Raw genomic sequence first — 17,454 nt, forward strand, 5'->3', positions numbered from 1 at the left:
TCCGTGTAGCAGCTCTTCATGTGAACTTTCTGCAATGATGGGAAGGTTCTATATCATACTGTCTTTCTCTCTTTCCGCTTCAGTGCACCCTGCTCTTCGTATATACCTGTATCTTATACCCCATTTCCCTGAGAGTTTCTTCTTGGTTCACGTAGTTATTGTCAGTTACGTAGTATTCCTCTTGGCTGAGTTCTCTATCCAAGTCTTTTTAAGAGACGACTGGCTAGTCTCTAGGTGGAGTCAGACACTAATATCAGACCCAGTTGTGACCATGGTTAAAAGATCACTGTACACAGCTGATTCACTTTGTGATACAGCAGAAACTAACACACCATTGTAAAGCAATTATACTCCAATAGAGATGTTAAAAAAAAAAAAGATCACTGTACAAAGAATGGCAGTTCCTTTAACTGCTTTCCCAAGAGCAACTCTGTATTGGGCAGGCACCCTTAGCATCAGGTACTACCAGTATATTGAATTGTATATTAAATTGACTCTTGGATGTTAAGAAAAATGGATGGTATGATTTCTTTTCTATACAGTTATTTAACTTATTACTACTATCGTTTATTAGGTTTAAAGTATTAATCAGGCTCCTGCCTGACTTGGATTGTACTTGAATAAATTTTAAACTTTTTCTGCTTGTTTATTCTGTATGTTAAAACAAGTATCATAGGGGCTTCCCTGGTGGCACAGTGGTTGGAAGTCTTCCTGCTAATGCAGGGGATGCGGGTTCAAGCCCTGGTCTGGGAGGATCCCACATGCCGCGGAGCGACTGGGCCCGTGAGCCACAACTACTGAGCCTGCGCGTCTGGAGCCTGTGCTCTGCAACGGGAGAGGCCGCGATAGTGAGAGGCCCGCGCACCGCGATGAAGAGTGGCCCCCGCTTGCCACAACTAGAGAAAGCCCTCGCACAGAAACGAAGACCCAACACAGCAAAAATAAATAAATTAATTAATAAACTCCTACCCACAATATCTTTAAAAAAAAAAAAGTATCATAATGACAGTTTTACTATTATTTTCAAAGATGAAAGAAAGCCACCAGAGTAACCAATAGAAAAGAAAAGGGGAAAATGAAATAGTATTTGTCCAGTGTATTTTATTCTTTAGAGAGATATTCATTCTGTGCTTAATAACTCATCCACTTTTAATGTCATACTTCGCCATCATTCTTTATTAGTACCAGAAAACTTTAATATAAATCTAGGAATCTACATGGCAGTCCTTATATACTTCTGGCCACATTTTTCATCTTGTTTTAGAAATCTCGTTTGTTTTCCCACTTTAGGACCTGTGTGAAAATGATCTTTTGTCATAGTGCCATCTCCCACAGGATTGGACAAAAACCAACCTGGAGTTGGTTTAAAGTGGAGCAAGTGTTACATAACTTTATTGCCCTAACACCTTTATTTTTTATGGACCATTGTTTCTTTCTCTGAATTTTGTCATGGCATTTAACATTGGTATTTTTTTTTTTAAGTATGTAATTTTCCATATAGTCTCACCTGTTTTCTGTGATAGGACTTGGGTATCGAGTTGTTGAATGTACTACATCGAGTAATTTTGACCCGAGAATCACCTTCCATTCAGCTGGCTTCTCTTGAAGTGGTAAGGCAGATTATCTGTGCAGCTCAAGAACATGTGAAGGAGAAAAGACGAAGTGCAGAAGGTGAATGTTCCTATAATGCCAAATCAATCACACGGCATCATTATTTTTTTAAGTATTGCTTATGTGTCTATGTCGTTCTGAGAATCTATTGTGTATAGTACAAATCTCTAGGTATGGCTTCAAATCCTCTCATGCACCTCTTCGTGTTAGCTTGGATGTTGTCAGTAGCTAAACTACTATTCCTTGGGAAAATTAGAATTTTAACAGCCCTGGAAGGAAAAAAAATTCTTTATACTGATTGAGTACCTACTTTTAAGTGTTTACCAATGTACATGGAAAGAACTACTGACAATTCTTTAATAACTTAAGTTTTGCAAAGTGATTAAATTGTTCATTTACAAGTCAAATTTGGTATTGGTGAGTTTATCACTTAAGATTACATTTGACTACCTATAACAGAAAATCCAATATAACAGTAGATTTAAAACACGAGGACTTATTCTCTCATCTAAAAGAAGTCCAGAAGTTGGCAGTCCTGGGCTGAGATGGCAGCTTCTTAAAGACATCAGGGACCTCAGTTCCTATCTTTCTGCCCAGCCACTACCAATATTAAGGTGGTAAGGTCAGTGCTGGAGCTCTAGCTATCAGGTTCACACCTTAACAGCAAGGAGTTAACCAGACAATATTTTAAGGCTGAGAAGATCACCGAGGATTTCTTTTGATCCATTGCAATAAGAAGTCCACATAAAGACAACTACTTTTACCTCCATAACTTTCTCTTTAACTTTAAGACCCAAGACTTCACCCATTTAAATGTGTTACCTACAACAGAAATGAACTAAACTGCCATCTACCAGAAGCAAAACAAACCTGAAGCATTTATTCAACATTGTTCTTTTTGTCTTTTAGTTGATGATGGGGCTGCTGAAAAGGAAACCTTGCCAGAATTTGGAGAGGGAAAGGACACAGGAGGACTTGTGCCTGGGAAATCTTTGGTCTTTGCAACACTGGAATTGTGTGTATGCATTCTAGTTAGACAGCTCCCAGAGCTAAATCCTAAATTGACAGGTAGCCCAGGAGTAAAAGCTACAAAGCCACAGATGCTGTCAGAAGATGGAAGTAGGTTGGTTTCCGCTGCATTAGTTATCCTCTCTGAACTTCCTGCAGTGTGCTCTCCTGAAGGTATGTTGTGGTGTTTGATTTGCTTTACTTGACCTGGAAGGACAGAAATGGTTTTGATAGATAATGGAGGTAATGGTTGCTTATCTTTTCCTCATTACACAAACGCTGACCCCCAGAGCTTTGCAATATGGTCTTTAATCCTCTAAGGTTAACATTACAATATTCCAGTAATCTGTTTTACTAAAAGGGTGAAAGTAAATACAGAGACAGCATGTACTCTACATAGATAGTCTCTTCCATGGTTGAGAATATTGTAAACCCATCGATGGCAATTACTAGCTCTTGGGCATTTTTTGGTATACAGTATCTAATGGACTTTCCCTGCCTCAGTGACAACAGAAGCTTCTCATCATATCCAGTTCTGTTTTGAATCAAGTCCATGCTTTTAATATAGTGTTTAAGGCTCTGCAGAGTACAACTGCCTCCTGATTCCTTCTGTGTGAACCGTAAACCCAGGAGGCTTCATGCATATCCCTGTTCTGTACTATTGTCGATGGTGTTACTTGATCTGAAATGACCCCACCCCTTCTCTCCTTTGTAAAATTTTGCCTTCCTTTCAAGTTCAGCTCCAGCCCTACCTCATCTGTGAAGGCTTCCCTAAAAACTCTGGCTCATATTGAGTTTTGTTTTGTTTTTCTTTTTGTTTGTTTGTTTGTTTGGTGTGTGTGTGTGTGTGTGTGTGTGTGTGTGTGTGTGTGTAGCTTCCATATGTAGATATGTAGTTTTTATGTGTCATATAGAGGTATATGTAATTGATTATTATAGAAAGAGAAGATAAATATATATACAGACATATGTCTTGTTTCCAGTGAAATTTTGTATCCTCTAGTACATAATAGGGACTCAGTATTTAATAGATACTTCTTAATTGGTAAGCATATTTCTGCCTAAATGTGTCTTGACCAACTTACATTCTGTCCTATTTTTAACATGACTTTAAGCTTCAGTTTGACTTTTAAACCTGTATTCCTTGTTCTCACACACTGTCTTATACCAATAGTAGCAGAAAAAGTGACTAGCAGAGGATTGGGGGCAAAAATATACGATATGAGTTTTATTGATAGCCTCTGGGAAAATTGATTGACTATTTTAGCTTTAGTCTCTTCTCTTTCACGTTAAACAAAGTGACTTTTTAACTACTTAGTGGCCATGGAAACTTTAATATTTTGTACTGAGTGATTCACTACAAATTGCTTCAAAAGGGTTTAATATAAAATCCAAATGGATAGTGATAGTGGTTGCAGAACATTGTGAATGTACTTAATGCCACTGAATTATTAAAAATGATTAAAATGGTAAATTTTTTGTTCCATATATTTTACCACACTAAAAAGTAAAAATAAATTCAATGTTTGTCAACTACCAAATAAAACAAAATAACACAGCAATGGATAATGGTACTGTGATATACTTTAAATAACATCTCCAATTATAGCCAAAATTTAATCCACCCTTTAAAATCTTAAAGTTATTTAAATTATCTTAACAGTTATAATCCCTAATGGAGAATAATCTTAAAAGCTAGAAATCTTTGACATTATCTAACTCATTTGGTGATTTCCTTTGAGGAACTGTATATAGACTGAAATAGTGTTTTTTAAAAACATTACAGGAAGCATCTCAATCCTCCCTACTATACTGTACCTCACAATTGGAGTCCTCAGAGAAACTGCTGTGAAGTTACCTGGGGGCCAGCTATCTTCAACAGTTGCAGCTTCCCTGCAGGCTCTGAAAGGAATATTATCTTCTCCCATGGCCCGAGCAGAAAAGAGCCATACTGCTTGGACTGACCTTCTCCGTAGTGCTTTAACAACAGTTCTTGACTGTTGGGATCCAGGTAATTTAGGCTCATTGGAAGCAGTTGTTCAGTTTGTTTTAAAAAGCAAGAGGGACAGTTTTTTGAGAATAAGCTATTTACTTGATCATGTTTGGCAGTCTCACCTAAAGGAGACCACAGTTCACTACATACTTGTTTAGAGGATATGTATCGTAGACAGAAAATATCTATGGTCTCATTTTAGTTTTTTTTTTTTTTTTTTTTTTTTTTGCGGTACACGGGCCTCTCGCTGTTGTGGCCTCTCCCATTGCGGAGCCCAGGCTTCGGACGCGCAGGCCCAGCAGCCATGACTCACGGGCCCAGCTGCCCCGCAGCATGTGGGATCTTCCGAGACCGGGGCACGAACCCGTGTCCCCTGCATCGGCAGGCGGACTCTCAACCACTGCGCCACCAGGGAAGCCCCCTCATTTTAGTATCTTTAACGTTAATGCAATTAAATGACTGGCAGCCTGTATGTTGACAGTGAGAGACCTTCAAATGTAATAGTATGTTAATTTTAAAATACAGTATTATCCATGTCTAGCTGACAGAACTTTTTTAATATGCACAATGTACTGAAAACTGCATAAGGTATACATTATAAATATAATACAGGACTGATCTGTCCCTCCAGGACCTACTAGCTAAGTGACTAGACAAGTTATCCAACTTCTCTGAGCCTTAGTTTTCTCATTAACAAAATAAGGAGATTGTGTTGCAGGAGACTGTTAGAGCAATAACATAACATGCGAAAAGCATCTCGCTTTTTACCTGGCATATATCTATAAATGATAGCTAGTATTATGTTCAGTATCCATTAAACTTAGTTTTTCCCTTTGTTATTGTTGAGTAGGTCTTATTTTAAACATTATGTCATGGTAATTGTAAAAAGTGCTTAGACATATTATAAATTATCTCCTTTTTTAAAAAAAATATTTGGCTGCATCAGGTCTTAGTTGTGGCACACGGGATCTTTTGTTGTGGCGTGTGGGTTTCCCTCTAATTGTGGTGCACAGGCTCCAGAGCACATGGACTCAGTAGTTGCAGCGTGCAGGCTGTCTAGTCGTGGCTCACGGGCTCTACAGCGTACAGGCTTAGTTGCCCCGCGGCATGTGGGATCTTAGTTCCCTGACCAGGGATCGAACCCACATCCCCTGCATGGGAGGTGGATTCTTAACCACTGGACCACCAGGGACGTCCCTATCCCTGCCTTCTTTGTTCTGTTTATCAGTGTCACAATTCACCATATTCTATTTTGTATGGTAAAAAGGTTTCAGTTGAATTCAGCATTTATTGACCACGTACTTTGTGCCCAAAGTTGGCAGTCTAGGGGAGGCTAGTGCCATAAGGTATGATTAATACCATAGGAGCTCCTTGAAGGCAACAGTAATTTCTTATTTATCACTGCCTTTCTAGTATTAAAAAAAGGAGATAGGGACTTCCCTGGTGGTCCAGTGGTTAAGACTTCGCTTTCCAGTGCAGGGGGTATGGGTTGGATCCCTAGTCGGGAAGCTAAGATCCCACATGACTCGTGGCCAAAAATCCAAAACATAATACAGAAGCAATATTGTAACAAATTCAATAAAGACTTTAAAATTGGTCCACATCAAAAAAAAAACTTAAAAAAAAAGACCAGCTGGCAAAAGTTAGTCAGCTCTGTTTGAGTGAATCAGGCAGAGTGTCACAGTAGGGTTCTCTGGAAGCTCATGCTGAGATGGAGTTTGGGGAGCAAGAGGCTTATTAAGGAACAAGGCCTGTGAAGGGAATGGGGAAAGCAATCTTGGGCTAAAGAAGCCAAGCTGCAGTACCAGCATCCAGCAAAGCTCAGCATGCCTGCTGGGCGGCTCTGAATATTGCCTGTCAGTGCCTCCCATAGGACAGCAGTGTCTACACTCCCTCAGATGTGGCTGCCCCCTGAAGACTGTGATCTCAGTCAAGCAAACTCGGGGCTGAGGCCAACCCTGAGGAGCCAACAGCTGACTGCATGCCTCACAGCTGGGCAGCACCTGCCCTCACGAAGGGGAGCTCAGTGCTACACCTCTGTAGCTACCACAAGAGTCTTCTCAAAACAGTCAGTTTCTTAAAGGATTAGAAAGCATTCTCCATTCTCCACATGGACATCATAGAAAAGGATTCTCACGCAGCATTTTGATCTAAGACCAGCAGACCTAAATAGCATGGTACATTTGGGGACGGCAAGTAGAGCAACGAGAGAATGTGGGTTTGAGGGGAAAGAGTAAGAGGGTGGTGAACGGTGATTAGTAGAGATGGAAGTTGGATGGTAAGTGGGGCCAGATGATGGAAGGTCTGGCATGATTGGTAAGTTGGGCTGCCTTCAATAGGCATGTGTTCTTAAAACTGGAGTAAAGTGATGGGATTTGCATTTCTAAAGACTCACTCTGGCAGCAGTATAGAGAAAAAAGCAAGACTGTTGGAGACAAGGTAGTAGCAGTAAGGATAACAAGGAGTGAAATAATGAAAACTAAAATGTTTAGCAAGTATTAACAGAATTTACTGATAGTTTGGTTTAGGAGTTGAAAGGGGTAAGGTGAGTTGGGTGTTCATGGTGCCCTTAACAGAAATACCAAAGTGAGGGTTTTCAGAGGAAGACAGTGAGTTTATTTTGAAATGCCTACAGGATAATCAAGTGGAATGAAATATGAAGCGGTCTGGGCTTCAAGAAAGTCTGGCTAGAGATGGTTTTAGACTGCATGCGTTTGGGAGTTGTCAGTGGGATGGTTGAAATCACCTAACTTGGGTTTATGCAACAAGATGGGAGGAGATTCCGAATATAATGCAGAAACAGAAGCCAAAGAAAAGAGAGTTTTAATGACTCGAGAGTGGTCAGCAGTGTAAAATACACTGTGGAGATCACGCTCACAGTGTTGAGGTACAAGAGAGGAGTAAGGGAGGGGAAGGATCAAGTACAGGCTCCTCTCGACAGGGAGACGAGAAAGCTGAAGGAAGATACAGGGTCAAGGAATTTTATTTTATTTTATTTTTTAGATGAGGCTCTAGTATGAGTTCATGCTTATGGGGGGAAAAAAGGTGGAAATGGGGTTGGAGTTGGAACTATTAGGGAGGGAAGCAGCATCCCTTTTCTAGGCAGAAAGGAAAAAAATTCACAGCACATTTAGAAGGATGAATCTGCCAGTGTGAGGGAGGAAAGGAGGTAAGGATGGAAAGTTAATAGGCGTAAGTTGTTAGGTTGAGTTATGATGAGCTTGCCTCTTTCATCACACACACACACACACACACACACACACACACACACAGATGGTTTTCTGTTGTCTGTCAGAGAATGAGGTTAGGACACTGAGGATTTGGACTAGCTACTGAGAAGAATTAAGGAAGGAGCTGATAGGGAAAACATTTGCTACATAACAAATTGCTCCAAAACTTAGTAACTTCAAACAACAAACATTTGTTACCTGACAGTTTTTGAGGGTCAGGAATTGGGGAGCAGCATAGCTGGGTGGTTCTGTCTTGGGGTCTCTCTTGAGGTTACTGTTAAGATGTTGGCCGGGGTCACAGCCGGGTCACAGTCCCCATTTCCAAGGGGACTCGCTCATGGCTGTTGGTAAGAGGCCTCAGTCTCTCACTGGCTGTTAGTTAGCAGGAGGCCTCAGTTCCTTACCACATAGGCCTCTCCATGGGGCTTAATGCTAAGCGAACCTTGCATCTATTGTAGGTAAAAGAGAATGGGTATAATGGAATTTGGGCAGGGCTGGGAGAATAAGGGAATTTTAGAAGAAATGGGAAGAAGAACCCAGGAGAACTTTATCTTACGAGAATAAAAAGACATTTTTACTAAACAGACTAGCTATTGTAGTTTGAAGTTGCTATAAATGACTAAGAATAACTTGGCTGTATGTGAAGCACTATGGCATCATGGTTAACAGTATGCTTTCTGGAATCAAACTGAATGCCTTACTAACTGTGTGATTTGGGCAAATGACTGAATTTCCGTTCCTCAGTTTCTCATCCATAAAATGGGGGAAATAAGTGTACCTACCTCACGATGCTAATGAGGATTAAATATAAAGTGCTTATAATAATACTGTCATAATTTAAATGTTAACCATGCACCTATTTTACCTTAAAATTATTCAAATTATTTTTACAAAATAAATCCTACCCATCCATTGTATTTTGCTTTCATTGCTGCTGTGTCTCAGGTGTCAGCTCAAACACTAATTTCCTAAACCTTTCTCTGACTGCCCAATGTAGCAACTCCTGGGTTGCTTTCTATTATCTCTGAATATATTTTTTATATTCATAGACCTTGTGACTAGCTGAAATCCTTTATTTACTTCTTGGTATATTCTGTATCTTCTCTGTAAATTGTATTCTCAGTGCCAAAAAGAGTGCTGGCACATAGAAAACGTTTCTTAAGTATTTGATGAGTGAATGTTACCAAACCTTCTACATATATATGTAATTTTTTTCATAAGTAGTAATCCATTCTTACACAATTTAATGAGTTGAATTTGCCACACCTTTTCCTTTTCAAATAACATTGATTTTCCACAAGAGGTTCATTAAAATTATTTAATGAGAGTATGACTTTGGGAAATGAAGTAAATTACATCCAGTAGAAAATTCCTTTAAATGATTGTGGCACACACAGATATTTTCAAATTTTTCTGTACTGTTAAGAAATGGTATATGTAGCAAACAAAGTGCTAAGTTATTTTCGCTTGACACGTGTATTATCAAAATATGAATACTTTAAACTTAACAAAGAAAAAACAACTGTCCAAGCATTTCTGTATTTCTCCACAATAAAAACAGTAATATAACAGCTAATTTATATTGAGCATTATGTGCAACATGCTATTCTGAATGCTTTGCAAGGATTAACTCATTTAATCCTCATAACCTTATAAATTTAAGTACTGTTACTTTCATTTTACAGATGAGAAAACTGAAGATGGGGTTAAATATCCAAGGTCACATAACTAGTTAATGCATATTCCTAGTAAATGTATATAAGTATTTACTGATGTCTTTACTTAATGCAGACTGTAATTTCTTTGGTAATTCTTGACTCTAGAATTACGTAAAATGCATATTTTAAAGCTACAGCATTTGCCAGGATTCTTAGTCAGTCAGTCCGTATTACTGTCTGTAATCCTTAGGTACACAAAAGAAATTACTACCAAACTAGAGACAGCTTCACAGCTGTATATAACAGTAAATATGACAGTGTTGGGATCTGTTTCTCATAGATTATTTCTTTTTAGTAGCTGGAACACACCAAGAACTTGATGAAGTCAGTCTGCTTACTGCTATCACAGTATTTACTTTGTCTACCAGTCCAGAAGTAACTACGATCCCATGCCTTCAGAAGCGCTGTATTGAGAAATTTAAGGCTACTCTTGAGATAAAAGATCCTATGGTAAGTGTGTTTAGAAGATAGATGTTTGTAATAGGAACATGTTTAGGCTTTTGCAAAACTTTTCCTTATGATTTTGTTGAGTCCAACAGAAAGTACCAGACTGAAAATTATTTTTAGGTTTGGATTAATTCATGTTCTTGGGTTGACAAAGTCAAATAATAATGGTCTTGTTTTTTGGCCCTGAGGATGGAATGTAGTTAGTTGGAGAAAGATAAAGAAAATGTTTTTTAAAAAATTAAAAAAAAAAAAAAAACCTAAATTTAAAATAGGGGCATCTTAACATTGATATATCCCTAGAACTTCAGTGGATTTCCTTTCAAAAAAAAAGGGAAGGAAGACGCTAGCATGTGCCTTCAGTATATGACTGTAAAATAATGGGACCTGTTTCAAAAGCAGCATATACAAATTAATCCCATTCCTTTCTGGCCCTTTTATTTGCTAAATTAATTTCCTATGCTGTTATGTGGTACAAAATAAGTTTGTAGCACATGATCACAAATAGACTCTTAAAACTTAGTAAACAGATTTTCTCTCAGAAAAAAAATAATCATTCAAATGAATAAAGGATGGTTTCTATATTTGCTGTATAGTCATCTCCTTTTGTTCTCCTGCCCTATCTGTTTCCTCTAGCCTAACAGGAGCTTTATGTAGCAGTCTCAAAGTGGTGCCTCCAGTATGGGATTACACATAATTAATATGGTCCAGACATGGTTCCTTAAAACCTTCATAGCATCAAATATATGTGATTTTCATCTAAAATCCAAAATATGTTTCAAGTTTGTGTGTTTGTTTGATTTTTTACTATAGAGAGACAAACGAGGGGGAAAATAGGAACTAGTCAAAAGAAGAAAAATTAACCACTTTATTCCCACTCCAAGCTGTCACAACCACTGTTAGCATGCAAGTTTGAATAACTTAGTGCTTGGACTTCCAAAATTAAAGATAAGTTAGAAATAAAATAAATTTAAGTGTGGGAGGGGAGGCTTTAAATTTTTTTCATTTACATTTTTTAATTTACTTTAAAAATTTACATTAAAACTGACATTTTAATATAAACGTAAATTTACATTTACAGTTTATACTATTTTTGTCTTTTCTCTGATTAGGTACAAATCAAGACCTATCAGCTCCTACTTTCCATTTTTCAGTATCCGAATCCAGCTGTTTCCTACCCGTACATTTACTCTTTAGTATCCTCTATCGTGGAAAAACTGCAGGAAATAGACAAAAGAAAACCTGAAGACACTACTGAGCTTCAGATCTTTCAAGAAGGCATAAAGGTCTTGGAAGCACTGGTAGCCATTGCTGAGGAACAGCATCGTAAGTGCTAGCACTAAATGCATACTAAATCAGAATCTGTCCAAAATCAGAAATTTAATGTTATTTAAACTGTAAAACATCCCATTAGTCACTTAGCATTATATTTTCACACTCGTGGAAAGGCAGGTGTTGATGTTAATCAATCAACAGTATTGATACTGTTTTGTATTAATTTGGGAGAAGAGATTGGAAGAACTGCTTCCCTTCAAGTGGGGGAAATATGTCCAGATCAAGTGTGTAAGAAACATTTACATCCCTGAACCTGGGGCTTACATCATTTGTTTACCTTCCAGGCTCTCAGCTGGTGGCCTGTCTTCTGCCCATCCTCATTTCCTTCCTTTTGGATGAGAATGCTCTGGGATCAGCAACTTCCATAATGAGAAATCTACATGACTTTGCTTTGCAAAATCTCATGCAGATTGGGCCTCAGTATTCATCAGTTTTTAAAAGTGTAATGGCTTCCTCTCCAGCCTTGAAAGCCCGCCTTGAAGCTGCTATAAAGGGCAATCAAGAAAGTGTCAAACTCAAGATACCAACATCTAAACATACTAAGAACTCTGGAAAGAATTCAAGCATCCAATTAAAGACCAACTTCCTCTGATGTTTTTTTTGAATAGTAAGCACCTTAACGCAATACTTGATCATTTCTTTCACTTTGGGGGCAAAAGTGGCATTTTAGACACAAGTGCACTTGGAGGCTGTTTGTTTTAACTTAAATTGCTTTGAAAAGTCACAGCAAACTTAACATTTTTTGTGGGTTTCTTTTTTTCTTTCTTTCATATAATAAAATCACAGAGCTCTGTCAGAATTCTTGCCAGGAATTTCAATAAAGTGCTAAAGAACTAAACTTAGAAAACCAACCACTGCTTTAAAAACAAAATTTATTTCTTCTAATAGTCCATACACACATAGTACTATGACATATATAAGCCTGACTCTAATATAAATTATCTGCATTTATATTGCATCTCGATTGCCAGTTTAAAATTCGGCCTTATTCAATAATTGTATTAGACTTTCTTGGATTTCTCAAACAACGTAAATGATTGGCAAGCTATTTAGGAAACTTGGTTTAGAATTATCTAAAATATGTAATAGTACAAATTAATTAATGCCCTACAGTGTGACTTAAGATTTGGTGTCTATAAATATCATGGCTTTTTACCATCTATTGGTTTTATTTGTATTGAGTTCAGAAAATTGAAATTTTAGTGATTTTAAATAGAATAGGGCATTTCCACTTCAATTTCTCACATGGATTTTCTTTTACCTCTGTTCCTAATAATTTTCATCATTTTCATTTATGGCAAACATTCATACCAATGAGTTTAATATAGATTCATATCTATATTTAAATTAACTATGGGTTTATATAAATGTCAAATTTAGTACAACAAATTTAGATCCTCAATGAATACAAGTATGTTTTTTTAACATGAAACATATTTTAATATAGAAAAAATCTAATGATAAAGTCATACTGGTTGAAGGATAATTTTTAATTATTGATGGTCATTGACTCTCCTTCCACTTCAGTGTTATACTGTGTGAATCAAGCACTGTGTCAGAACAAAGCATTTCCCTGTTAAAAATTAAAACCCGAAGTGAGAGGGGCATGTTCAGAATGGAGAGACGCTTGGAGTCAAGAGAAAGCAATGTGATGGTACTCTATTTTATTATGTTTGTATATAAATACACTTGTAAATCGTTCAGAATGAAAGCATTTGACAAATTCTAACACTACAATCAGTTTTTCTAATTTACGTAAATAAAGCTAATTTTCTTTATCATTCTTGTATTTGAAATTATTTTACTCACAAAAGATGACTGGTTAGTCTCACAGAGTGCAGAAAATCATTTCTGTGGAGCAAATAATATTTTCTCTGAAACTTAGCCTGTTTTCTGAGGGGAGCCCTTTCTTTGGAACATTCTTTGCAATGGTTTGCATTCTTTGTCTTTCTAATTATCTCTATGAATTTGCCTGTATACTCATTATTGTTTCCTTCACCTGAATGCCCTTCTCTCCCTTGTTCTATCTGGCTGACTCCCAGTCCTTTTAGGCCTGGTTTAAATGTCACTTCCCCTTGATAACTCCTTAACGCTTCTTACCCTCCTCTCAAACCAAGCAAATGTAACTGCTTCTTCATCTGTGTTCCTGCAGTACTTTATATATTATTCTATGCACTGAACATCACATTGCATTTTAATACTCCCTTTTAGACTGTGTCTTAAAGGGAGAAATTTTGTCTTCTGTAACTGCCTGTGTGGCATCAACTAGACACTTGAAAAACTGTTGAACTGTACTGGTGTAGGATGAATTTGAGCTGAGAAATTTATTCCTTTGCCAAGGCAAATGCTGGACTGGGATATTCTCAGGATATAGTTTTTTTTATTTTTTTGTTTCTTTTGTATTGTTTTTTATTTCATTTAGTTTGTTCTTAAACATTAAGATTTCTGCTCCTCATTTAGTGACCTGGTATCCTGAATTGTCTGGATTTAAAGGTGCTATATGAATATCAGTAGTTGTGAAAAAATATGTCCAGTGTCATGGAATTAGGAACTTTGAGTTGGGCACAATTCTACAGGCTTTTTTTTTAATGTATCATCTTGTTTAATACAATATTGAATTAGTAAAGATACCCTTACTGATACAGAAATTAAGGCTTAACGGCTGAGACTTGAACCCACCTTTTTGATCCCAGGTTCCAAGCTAGAGACAGAAAAGGTCCGTTGGTGGTCCTGATTCTATCAAGGTAAAGCTTTTCTCTTCTTTCACTGTTCCACATTCCTTCCAGAGCTTTCTTCACTCCTAGTTGAAGATATTTTCGTTTAATATTTCTCCAAATTGCCACGAAAAGTTTTCTGGCTAATACAACAGGAAAAAGTGGGAAAAATTTGTGACGTCTACAATTTCAATGGGAATAATGAATACATGATTAGTTGTTGATATAAGTTCTGATTTGTTTAAAGGTGAATAGTTAAGACTGAAAAGCACATCAAAAATTCTTTACATCTGTTTTATTTTAACAAGTCTCCAGTTGTTATAAAGCAGTTGCACTTTAACTTGGTAATTCTTTACAAATTTAATGTGTTGATGAGCAAACTGGATGAAACAAAGTGGTATATATAATGTTTGCTTGAGCTTTATGTTTTTCTAAGGGAAGAAATACAGCCCAAACTACTAGTTGAGTCTCATTTTATTTAACCTACTATTTAAAAGCTTATCATGGAAAGACTTATAAAAAGTAACATCAGAAAGACCAGATTTCTATAAATAGAGCATCCGAAGCAAAATTTCTGCTTCTATAAATCAAACTTCACCGCCCACCTAAAAGGAACATTAAGGCACTTTAAAAGATACAAATAAGTGCTATAAAAGAGATACAAGGATAGTGCTATGGGAACCCAGGGAAGAAAACTGACGCTTCTGAGATGGACTTCCTGGAAGGAATATCATATGGTACAGGCTTAGAGAATAATACATACTTGACGGAATAAATGTATAACCTAAGAGTCTTTTGTAACATTAATTTTGAACAGAAGGATTCGCTTTGTCTTTTTATTACAATATTAGTTTACATTTTGAGGGAAGAAATTTCAACCCTCAAGCTAATAAACTATGATAATGTTAATACAAAACTAACAATATATGAAATAAAGTCTATACTACCCAAAAACTATAGTTAAAATGTTGAATCGTTTCTGGCCGTTTAATGATTATATTATGCTAACAGTCCTAAAGCTTCAGTAGTCTGCCTATATGTATCTTTCAGAGTCCTGTTAACATAATTGTAGAATCAAGGTAGTTACATATATTGCATTTTCTCCATCAATTGAATGTACTTTCCTCTTTACAAATAACTTGTTAACCCTTGCAAGACCTCAATTTATCAGAAATATGGTTATTCACCTGCTGGCTGACAGTTTAATGAACTGTGCCTATCTTGACTTTTCTGTTTATCAATCTACTTAGCTGATGCCTCGGCTTTTAGCTTTGAGGAAATGGGAAATTTTGTGTTGTGATGTAGAGCTGGAATGTATCCAGTACAGACCACAAATACAATCCTAGGTTCTGTAAATTCAAAGGAGCTAGCTTCCTTTAATTGCCTTTCTGTTTGCTCAGGACTCCTGGCTGTTCTACTTAGGACATTATAAAATGATTCCACTGACTACTTGGAGAAAATTCTAATTACTTAATAGGCATTCTTAGCACATATCCACATATCGTTCTCTGACAAAATATTTCAGAAAATACTTATTTTTTTAAAGGATTCTATTAAGAAAATTTAAGAGGTCATTGCTACCAATGAAAAACTAATGTTGACAATGTTTTGCTTAATGGGATCAAAATTTAATACTTTTCTCTGAAAAAAAATCTAGATGCAAAAAAACTTTAGACACACACACACACACTATATATATATATATATATATATATATATATATACACACACACACACACACACACATATATGCATATACACACACCTATCAGCAGTAGTGGACTGCTTTATAACATAAAACATTCCAAGAAAGAACAAAACAAGTGAGATATTTTTTAAAGCAATTTAAAGTATGCCAGTGACACAGCAAAAGCAGTTTTGTTAGTGGTGTTACTGGGCTAGTACAAGTGTCCTCAGAAAAAAAAAACCAAAACATTCATATGCAACCAAAACTGATGCTCTCTGGTGAACAACGAGCCTATAAGTCCCAATATTTCTCTGTTAGTTACTTGTTTCTAATCTTAACAAAGCTTTGGGCCTTGTAGTTTGCAATCAAATGCTGGAAGAGTGCTCACTGCTCCCTGAATTGCCAGGGTGACTTGTTTTCTCCTACCTTTTCCTCCCTAGTAGTGTCAGGTACTAGAAACACATCATCTAGGCCTTCGTTTAAACACAAAAGCTTCGTAAAAACAGATTTGCTTAATTATGGAAATGCTTTTGTTTCAGCAGTCAACACACTCTTTTGAGTCAATATCAGATGAGAAATGGTTAGAACATGCACTTCCTATTCCCCAGTCAGCTGTATTGTGACTCTGCCATTTGCTATAGTTTTCATTGCAAATGCTTTCTCTTTTCAGTAATAATGTGACCATTCTGAGTTCTCAATTTAGTATAAAAATTTTTGTAGAATTTTCTACAATATGAAAATGTTCCTTTAGTTGTTTGATTTATATGCTTAACATAGTACTGGAACTTCCAGAAATCACCTACTGTCTGTCTCTGGGCAAACATATGCCTAAACCATTTATCTTACATATGACACCTAAAGCACAAGTGGCTTTATCTTTGAAGTCCAAAGATAAATTGGACTTCATCAAAATTAAGAACTTTTGTGCTTCAAAGGACACCATCAAGAAAGTGAAAAGACGGGACTTCCCTGATGGTCCAGTGGGTAAGACTCTGCGTTCCCAATGCAGGGGGGCTGGGTTCGATCCCTGGTCGGGGAACTAGATCCCGCATGCATGCCACAACTAAGAAATCTGTATGCTGCAGTGAAGATCCTGCATGCCGCAACTAAAACCCGATGCAGCCAAAATAAATAAATAAATATTAAAACAACAACATTATAAGAAAGTGAAAAGACAACCCACAGAATGGGAGAAAAAAATTTGCAAATCATAGCTAAATATATATATAGAGAGAGAGAGAGAGAGAGAGAGAATATCCAGCATATGTAAAGAACTCTCAAAACTCAACAATGAAAAGACAACTCAATTTTAAAATGGGCAGAGTTAAAACAGACATTTCTCCAAAGAAGACATACAAATGGCTAATACACACATGAAAAGATGCTCAGTATCCTCATTCATGAGGGAAATGCAAAACCACAATGAGATACCACCTCACTTGATCACTAGGATGGCTGTGATCAAAAAGACAATAACAAGTGTTGAGGAGGACGTGTAGAAATTAGAACTTTCTTATACTGCTGCTGAGAATTTAGTGCAGTTGCTTTGGAAACAGTTTGACAGTTTCTCAAAAAATTAAACATAATTAACAATATGATCCAGCAATTCCACTCCTAGGTATGAAAGAATTAAAAAGTCATGCAAAAACCTGTACATGAATATTCACAGCAGAATTATTGATAACAGCCAAAAAGTGGGAACAACCCAAGTGTC

At 36.9% G+C, this 17,454-nt stretch overlaps 2 protein-coding genes across 11 annotated transcripts in view; one reads left to right on the top strand and one right to left on the bottom strand.

Moving 5' to 3' along the window:
* Positions 1–13,120, top strand: part of HEATR5A (HEAT repeat containing 5A) — a 112,154-nt gene extending 99,034 nt beyond the window's left edge. For 8 of the 10 annotated variants that reach the window (XM_033851202.2, XM_033851200.2, XM_033851207.2 and 5 more), the window contains 6 exons: positions 1,524–1,671; positions 2,521–2,793; positions 4,406–4,630; positions 9,856–10,010; positions 11,117–11,330; positions 11,624–13,120. In XM_033851202.2, the coding sequence (XP_033707093.1) occupies positions 1,524–1,671; positions 2,521–2,793; positions 4,406–4,630; positions 9,856–10,010; positions 11,117–11,330; positions 11,624–11,931 (1,323 nt within the window). In that variant the 3' untranslated portion in view covers positions 11,932–13,120. The other 2 variants (XM_033851206.2, XM_033851209.2) reach the window with 2 other exon arrangements.
* LOC109548087 (uncharacterized) overlaps positions 1–17,454 on the bottom strand; it is a 79,060-nt gene that overhangs the window by 15,684 nt on the left and 45,922 nt on the right. Inside the window, exons 6-8 of the mRNA XM_073799898.1 lie at positions 14,019–14,196; positions 11,617–11,824; positions 1,508–2,826 (exon numbers count right to left, since the gene is read on the bottom strand). The gene's annotated coding sequence lies outside the window, so the exon portion shown is untranslated. The remainder of the gene's footprint in view (positions 1–1,507; positions 2,827–11,616; positions 11,825–14,018; positions 14,197–17,454) is intronic.

The sequence above is a fragment of the Tursiops truncatus genome, chromosome 2 (genome assembly GCF_011762595.2).
Source record: "Tursiops truncatus isolate mTurTru1 chromosome 2, mTurTru1.mat.Y, whole genome shotgun sequence".
Lineage (NCBI taxonomy): Eukaryota > Metazoa > Chordata > Mammalia > Artiodactyla > Delphinidae > Tursiops > Tursiops truncatus.